Source organism: Anopheles merus, chromosome 2L, assembly GCF_017562075.2.
Source record: "Anopheles merus strain MAF chromosome 2L, AmerM5.1, whole genome shotgun sequence".
In the NCBI taxonomy this organism is placed as follows: Eukaryota; Metazoa; Arthropoda; class Insecta; order Diptera; family Culicidae; genus Anopheles; species Anopheles merus.
In genome coordinates this window covers 47042455-47051257 of record NC_054083.1, presented here as the reverse complement: position 1 = coordinate 47051257, position 8803 = coordinate 47042455, and the positions used below count along the sequence as shown (strand labels likewise).

The window sequence follows — 8803 nt, the reverse complement described above, 5'->3', positions numbered from 1 at the left end:
ACCATTCACTACCTTTTCGTGACCTTCGCAAGAATTTAAAAGTCAGCAAGGTACACAAATAATAAAGTGTTGAATAGACTTACCCTCCCCCTCATTTGCCGTTCAATATTTCGAAACTTGGTACTAAGCTGAGCCAAGAACTTGCCACAAAAGAAACGAGCGAATAACCCTCATCCCTGCATAGACAAAAACGTGTAAGTGTAGTTTGGAAGAATCGACCGGTGCCGAATGAATGAGAAGGTTTGCGCCTGAAGGCATCGGAAAGGTAGAGCTTTTCACCCGCTTATCCACCCATGGACCATGCCGCGTAGCTTTTTCCACCGTGTCCCGTGATTTGTGTACTGCTCTTCACTTCCGTTTCATAGTCCTCTTGTTCCCTCTCGCTCCATCTCTTTCTATCTCACTTCGAAGAAGCTTTACTGCTGCACCTGTATCTATTGGTTGTTCTTTTCCCTGGTTCTTCAACCTTTGGCCTGGTTACCGGTTACCGTGTGCGCCTAATTTTTCCCTCTGCTCATATTGGGTCGTTCCTTTGCGCTTACAAAGAAAGCTAAATGCGCCAGGCGAACATAATGACACCGCGTGCGGGTGGGTGGCGCTGGGCTGCAAACTATTTACCACCTTTTTGTGGGTGTGTGGCTGTGTTTGCGGGTTGTTAAGGGTAGTTAGGGTGTGGGAAAGAGCGGGACTCATAAGAGGGAAGTCATGCAGCAGCAGCAGCAGCAGCAGAACAGCAGAGGGATCGGGTTAGGGTGTTATGCTCGTGCCCCGGGTGCTCGAGCCGATGTCGATGCTGTCGGGCGACGCTTTCTTTAGTTGGCCGCTCGGTATCGGTTCGGTTAGTTTGGTGTGATTTTTTGCCCATCATCTTGCCGCGTGCATTGGCGTAGAGCACGTGGTGGTTGCCCGGTGCGTGTACGGAACAGTTTCGAGTGCGTGCAAGTGAGCGTCAGTAAGAGAGAGGGAGAGAAGGAAAGAGAAGTGAACGATGATTGAGTGTTTTGTGGTAAGGAAAACTATTTCCCCGCAACAATTTGTGTTGAAAATAAAGTTATTAAATAGTTAGTAACTAACAGCTCTTTCACAAAAAAAAATGCAAATAATGCAAAAAAGCAGCAAATAAAGTAAGGAACAGCTTTCGCTACAGCAACGTACAGCCGTAAATAAATAAAACTAACAAAACCATCTAAATGTCAACCACTTCCGCTACCGCTTTGCTGTTCCCTGTTCCTTTCTCTCCCTGCTATTTGAATAACGGAAGCGAAGTATACCACCGCTAGTGATTAAATAAGTGGAAAACCGAAATAACTGCATGGGCCGCTACCGGTGGCGGTGCCCTTTTACTTACCTACCCCTGTGTGGCTGGTAAACAATATTGATTGGTTGCGTTAAAAATACACCCTCCTCCCTCCCTCGAAATCCCCCCCCTCCACCCCTTCCTTTTCTCGTACCCCACACGACCTTTCATTTCCGATAAGTTTTGTGGTAACGATAACTTACGTAATGGCGTCCCGGTTCCTGCTGCTGCTGCTGCTGCCGGTCCGTTCACTTCCTTCTTAATTAGATGAGCTTCGGAGCTTCGGTCACGATACGATACGCCCCCCCCCCCCCCCCTCCCGGGGTGGATGGGCCACACAGTTTTGGACACGTTTTATGCGTCAGTTTGCGCCAAATCATTTGCGGTTTTATTGCGGCCTTCCTTTGTGTGTGTGTGTGCTAGAGGAGGACCTTGTGTGGTGAGATCATCGTATCATTGACTCCCATATGCTGTATAGGATGGGCCAATGGTACGTTCGATATTGGCAGTCGATGCGAATGTTATGAGCATTTTAAAATACACTGTCGTCTCGGTTACAGGATGCGGGATGGGCGTGACGCACAGTTTTAGCATCATGGATTCAGAATTGGGATATTTCTATTCAAAATCATCGGTATCTGCTTCGAGGGTTCAGATGCGCTGAAGTTCAGCGTTTTATTTTTGAAATAGTAATCAGTAAGTTACTGACGTAGATACAGATTACTCTATAGATCTTCTTCTATTTGGCGTAACGTCCCACGAGGACATGCCGGCCTATACAGGCTTTCGAGACTTAATTCATTACCACGCAGCGGGAAAGTCAATCCTTGCTACGGGGACACGTTCCATTCTAGGCTTGAACCCATGACGGGCATGTTATTGATTCGTTCGAGTTGACGACTGTACCACGGGACCGCCCCTATTACTGTAGATATTATTCCTGAAGATCCTTTTACATCAGGTAGAGATCGTTCTTCAAAAAGTTAACAGCTTTCCTATAGTTTCTCTGTCGATATTCACGACAGTGAAAGCTAATGACACAACAATCCTTCACCTCTAGCGCATTCAAGAAAGGACTTGCCTTATTTCGGGTCAACGTCTATGATTTGTGTACAATGTAATTAGCTCCAACCGATCCAGCATTCAGCCTTATTTTGACAACCCACAAGATCCCGCGCTTCGCCTGAAAGGATACAGTTGAGGCCTTTGCCCTTTGCCTGAATATCTGGTCGCACATGTTACGAAATTACGCACGACAACTTAACCCCTGCAAATCGTTTCGGTTTCTCCTCCTGCGTTGCTCCATTCCATTCATTAGCAATTATGTTTAATAATTGTTTTAATGACAGTATCAAAATATCCTTTGCGTAGTGTACTATCCAGAAGATGTCTTAAAATAGACGCAACAACCGAAAATACTCCTTCCACGTTATCAAAGGTAAAGCAGCAAGAAACGCTGATATCTTCCAATGCTTGACATTTGGAACGCCCTTTACACCCAGCCGCAAGGAGACAACGCTCTACGTCATCAATTTTGTCCCCGTTCTCTCCGACTCCAAAAATCCGCAACTTCATCATCAGTATCATCAAGATCAGAACGCAGCCCAGCAGTACCGATGGGATTTCCGCGCAGAATGCGAACATCCGAGGGGAGATCCGTATGGTAAAAATAATCCCCACCCAGATGAATCACGCAGAGCGCAATATTTCGCGGTCATTGAGAATGTAGCGCGAGCCAGAAGAGTGAGTTCGTGGTTCGTTACTATACGTAAGCGCGCGCCTGTAGTCGCGCGTTGTTGAGGTCGGCCGTTCCCGCATGCCGTTCCATCCTTTTGGTACTGTTTGTACCGTTTCCTATGCTACGGGATTTCGGTTTAAATTTCGGTCGGTCGGGTTTGGGCCAAAGATATAACGAGCTTTTTCCCTCTTCCCCCGTTGGATGGGAGGTTTGGTTCGGTTAATAACGACGAGACGTCGTTCTGCTTTTGTCAGACCCGTCGGGAGGGACGCATCTGTGTGGGAGGAGCGTTTCGTAGGATTTCTACATTTCACAACCAGCAATAACAAAAACTGGAAGCGAATATTGCTCTATGTTTTTTTCGGTGTGTTGTTCTAGTTGATGTTTTATTTCAAGTACAACCTTCAGTAGTGTGGCGCGCGCTAGTACGGGAGTGACTTACGGTGTGGACTAGTTTGCTACTGCCACTACCACCACTACTACGACGGCTACGACTGTGCTACCTAATTCCAATTCAATTATTTCAGATAGATTGAAATTTCGCAATTCATTTCACCGGGCCTGTGTGACACGGCAAAGATCTGCTTGTGGCGGTATTCTTTTGCTGAGCAAGGTCTCTCGCCCTCCCAAACACCCCAGTACCAAACGCTACTACATCCTGAATAGCAAGCTCGCTCGTCCGGGCTGGTTTTGGTTTGCCAGTTGTGGAAGGAAGGAGAAAGGAAGTTGAAGCACGGGAAGAATATTCGCAAATGCAGTTTTCCAGCTGTGAGAGCAGGTGTAGTAGTGTCTGTGTGTGGGTTTTTGTGTGCTATGTATAGATCAACCTTTCTTTAGGATGCAAATTTCCTCTGTCTTATATGTTGTCTTCCTGTTGGTAAATGAAGCGAATGCCGTAAAAAGCTCGGTTGTAGAATAGGATTAGAGCTTTAACTAAATGCATACGTGCTTAAGTTGTCGCTTAAAGTTGAATGTATACTAGTTAGGAGCATTTTTTCATTATAATCAAATAAAGTAAACACATTTCTTAGTATTTTGTCTGCAATTGAGCTATTTTATAAACCTATTCTTTCCATTCTTCTCTTTGCAGGTACTGTAAATCCATGGTTGCGTACAGTTAAAACATGTTGCTCTCTCATGACTACAACAGTAGGGTAAGCAAACCGTCCGAACCTAAAAAAGAGATCTTTATTAGCGATCATGAAAATGTATCAAAACACACTACCACAAACACACCAATGCAGCGGCAAAGTAATAAAGTTGTAAAGTAGGCCCAGTTCCCTTTCAATCACTCCCAAAAAAGCTTTCCGTTGCCTTCTTTTTTCTTCTTTAAGTTCATTTTAAAGCCGTGCCCAACTGGTGTTCAGTGCGTCAGTCACCTCCCAAACTGGTTAGAAAACAGTCCCTCTCAGTGATTTTACGTAACGTTTTGCGTGGACCTGCGCCACACTTTGGGAAGCTGTGTAGTTCCGTACGAGTAGCTTCCGGCATGACAAGAAAAAAAAAACTCACTCTCCACGACGCTCCCTCACTCACTGCTCGACAAAGCTACACTTAAGCCACACTTTCGCCCGTCGTTAGCGACGAAAACCGACGTCCGATGGACACCGTTTTTGGGGCGGTTCGCGATTCATTTGAAGTAAATTTAATTACCAGCCTCCCGGGGCCGTGGGGTTCAGCAACCGACGATGGGATCACTTTCGCCAAAAAATCTTTGCCCTCTAATGTCACATTGCCTTACCTGTGCCTTTTGGGGAGCTTTTTTTTGTTCGTTGTTTGGTCTGTTTCGTGGAGAGTCTTGTACGTGAACCCTTCAATTTGGGGGAAACAGCAGAAGCGAAGGTGAAAGTTTCGCTGATGCTGTACTACGCGATGACCGTCCATTACCAGACAAGCTGGGCTAGAGGGGGTTCGTTACTTCCCGGCCCATTTGCAGAAGGCTTTCAATTGTCCGGTTATTGTGCGCTTCGCGTATCGGTTTACTGTGCACTGTAACTCTTACCTTCATTTGTTGGTTCACCTAACAGCTGGTAGTTTTCTGCGATGGAGCTTGTAATAGTGGAATCTTTAAAAAAATGGACACCACAACGGTTGAATTTTGCATGGTTGGTCCCATACAAACCTTGTCCTATTCTAATGTTGCTCTAAAACGCATCTATTCATGCCCGACTAGAGGTACAAAACAAAGCCCTTTCAACCAAAAACAAAACAGCATCACATATATCAATCCCAGGCACTACCTTTACATGCCATCATCTGCCCCTACTCCTCCGGCAAGACTTTTCTCATTAGTGGGTTTATTTCTTTGTCTGGCTAATAATAATCACTCACCCATGTTAGTTAGTGTGAATGCACCCGTGAAGGACCTACTTCCCGGAGACGCGTCTTGTTCTCGCGTTGTCTCTGTCTGCATGTCGCAAACGTCCTTGAGCTTATTGGAACTTTGCCTACGGCTGCCCTTCGACTACTGGTTGGATTCACATTTTTGCCGCCAATTTAGTCTTGATTAGTTCTTACGGGCATAATCAGAAAACTTTCCATAGACTCTCACTCCACTCCGCGGGCGTGTGTGTTCTTTGCCAGTTCACTGGCAGAATGTGTCGGATTATCACACACCTGGATGTGTTAACTCGAATGGAAGATGGAACAAAGATGGAAGACAGTGAAGCTTTGCGGGCCTGCTAATGTGACATAAGTCATTCCTCTTAGCGGAAAGTTCTCTGTGACTGTGACACTCCTGTGATGGTTATAGTTAGTTATGAAGGAAAGGGAATAGTTTCTGCTAGAAGACATCTGCTTCAAGTCTGTACAATTTGGGTTAATTTAATTTGGATCGTCTTTTATATTTCATTCAACCATGAAGCTCGTTTTGACTTTTAATCTAAGTCATTTATAAATGCCGAAATGTATTACAGGGTTTTCCAGGAGTTCTCATAGCTGTGGGACACTTTATTGACTCCTTCTTACGTGAAATGAACTTAATGTAATTGGACTCTATAGGAATTTCCAGGGCGCCTGTCCAAGAAGGGTGCCGTTGAGTCCAATTTTCATCATATGAAGTTCACTTTGGTTTTGGTCCCATAAGATCAAGGAAGTGTTCCACAACTAAGAGAACACCTGGAAAACCCTGTAATAATATATATTCATTCATAAACGAAATTCGAATGACTTCTCTCTCACCAGTACGACACTTCCAAGTGACATCAGAATTCGTCCACCAATCCATTCAAATCAGATCAGACCACTCTGTTATTTCCAAAAGGTGACACAATGCCGCAACTACGCACCCGAAAGTTCACCTGAGAGATGTCCTAATTTAATTAATTCCTAGCAGCCTGGTGGAAACCACCATCACACCCCACAAAATCCCATCCATTTCGGGTTTATAGACGTATGTGGTAAAAGTGTGGTCAAACTGCTGCTGTGAGTCCTGAGAGTCCGGATGGATTTATCATGCCGAATTTCCAGATTGACACATTTCTTCTTGCCTTTTATGTCGGTGTCAGTTTTTGATTGATTGCTCGGTGAGGCTGTGAGGGTGAACAATTTGACTATTTGATAATTCAGTTGACGCAACTTTTTGGTACCGATTTAGATTCGAATTTTGGATAACTAATAGATATGGAAAATTAATGTTGTTTCCCCCATTTAGTGTAGTTTAGGTTTGGTTGCGCTGTAGTGTCCTTATAAATAAACAATTATTCCCTTTTTTCCTTTCTTCCAGCGCTCCTCGATAGCATCCACACAGTCGCGCAACATCCGTGTCACGGTGCTGAAAAACATGTTCAAAAAGATTGCCCTCACGAGGTCCGCCCTCAAGAAGGCGATCGTGGTAGTGTCCGTCTGTGCGCTGGCAAGCTTCCTGCTGCTGCTGTACTGGAATGACAGTTCCGAGTCGACCAAACCCTCCAGCACGATGGCGATGGGCATCTACAACACGCACATCGTCGATGGCAGCCTGGACGGCGGTCCGATGAGCGCTGGCGATAGCGTCCGGGACAGTGCCATCCCCGTAAAGTAAGTTGTTTCGTTTCCTGCGCATAAAAAGAATTATTAATGCAAGCCAAGAAAAAAAGGACCAACAAAAGTAAATTACAATTGTTGGAGTGTGGTGTAATCGAATTTATTGTAGCATTTGGTTTGAAGAATTACTTCCATTTTGCGGCAGCGAATGAAGCACCAACCACGCCTTTCTCGTTATGCGTGGGGGACGCAACTCCCCTTTTTGGCTGTGTCTTCTCGCTCTACAATGATGTGGGCAGGAAGCGGCTACCCGGTAGCATACCTTCTCATCGACAAACGTGGGGGTCCCACTTCTACTGCCAACCAGATAATCAACGTTTCGGCACGACAGTTTATGATCCGTGTAAATGTCTCGGACCGAGCCAGTCCGTCACGAGGCTGCCCGTTAACGATTTTGCCTGCGACGATAAAACCATACTAATGAGCGGAAATGGAAGCATAAAGCACAATTAGCTTCCGAATGGCGGTTTTTTTTTCTGCTTGGTGTGGTCCGTTGGAAACTCCACAAGAGATGGATGAGGGGTTTACTTTGCTTAAGACCATAAAATTGGTCTGGTTCGGTATGGAAATGGATACATATTTGCTTTGCATGCTTGAGTAAAGTGGTTTGAGCACATTGTAGACAGGGGGGGGGGGGGGGGGGGGCGGGAAGATATTATAATATTCTCACACACTCCAACGCTCCAACGATGGGCTACGACACTAACCCAAATACCTATATTTATTGATCGAATTACTTATTAAATTACTTTCCCTTTTCGTTTGCACAGTCCCATCGAGCGGCTGTGGACGTACCGGTGTGTCAACAATCGGTGCGTGCGGCACCATTTCGTGGATGGGGTGGAGGAGGACTTTGACACGAACAACGCGCACCAGCAGCCGCAGCAGCACGGAGGACAAGCGCCAGCCGGTGCCGGGAGCGCAAACACGGGCAGCAGCAGCTCACCCGGCAAGCGTATCCCCTACCTAACCTGTACAATGACCTGTGGGCCGATCAATATTTGGCCGCAGCCGACCGGTGCCACCACGATCGGTAGCAAAACGTCCCGCTTTCGGCTGTCGGACATGCACGTGAAAATCGTGACCAAGTTCGAGCCGGTCGATAAGCTGCTGCACGACGCGTACGATGTGCTGCGGGCCGAGGTTCGTGCCGCGATGGTTACGCACGGCGCGACGCTGGAAGAGATCGAGGGTGCGGTACCGGCGGCGTCCGTCCCGGCTGGGGTGCAGCAGCTGCCCCGGGCGGAGGAACGGTCGCTCGCTACGGAGGTGAACGATGCGGCCACGGTTGGGAGAAGTGCCGGAGGGTCGGAAACGTCCGGCGTGGGGAAGATTCACTTCTTCAAGCTGGTCAGCGACAAGCGGTACGATGTGGACGCGTTCGAGGTGAACGTGCACGTGGAGAAGTCGGGCGATACGCACCTGACGCTGCACACGGACGAGAGCTACAACATGACGGTGACGCGTAAGTGATAGACGAGTGGATGATGTCCTAAAAGTTCGTAGTTTCAACCTATTCCGTCCTTTTTTCACAGACTCTGCACGTGTGTTGATCGTAAAAATAACTGCCAACACGTTCTTTGGCGCAAAGCATGGACTTACCACGCTGCAGCAGCTGATCTGGTTCGATGACGAGGAGCGTACGCTGAAGGTCCTCAACAAGGCGTCCATTGAAGATGTGCCAAAATTTAAGTGAGTCCTCAAAAACCTTGAAATCTCTTTTGGTGTCATATGGTAAGCTCCAT

General features: G+C 46.7%; 1 protein-coding gene across 17 annotated transcripts in view; it reads left to right on the top strand.

Moving 5' to 3' along the window:
• The window catches only part of LOC121592042 (probable beta-hexosaminidase fdl), a 39972-nt gene that overhangs the window by 27563 nt on the left and 3606 nt on the right, over positions 1 to 8803 (top strand). For 15 of the 17 annotated variants that reach the window (XM_041913268.1, XM_041913275.1, XM_041913267.1 and 12 more), the window contains 4 exons: positions 4126 to 4189; positions 6760 to 7052; positions 7829 to 8523; positions 8594 to 8750. In XM_041913268.1, the coding sequence (XP_041769202.1) occupies positions 4160 to 4189; positions 6760 to 7052; positions 7829 to 8523; positions 8594 to 8750 (1175 nt within the window). In that variant the 5' untranslated portion in view covers positions 4126 to 4159. Of the gene's footprint in view, positions 1 to 880; positions 1007 to 4125; positions 4190 to 6759; positions 7053 to 7828; positions 8524 to 8593; positions 8751 to 8803 lie in introns of those variants that run through there. The other 2 variants (XM_041913277.1, XM_041913278.1) reach the window with 2 other exon arrangements.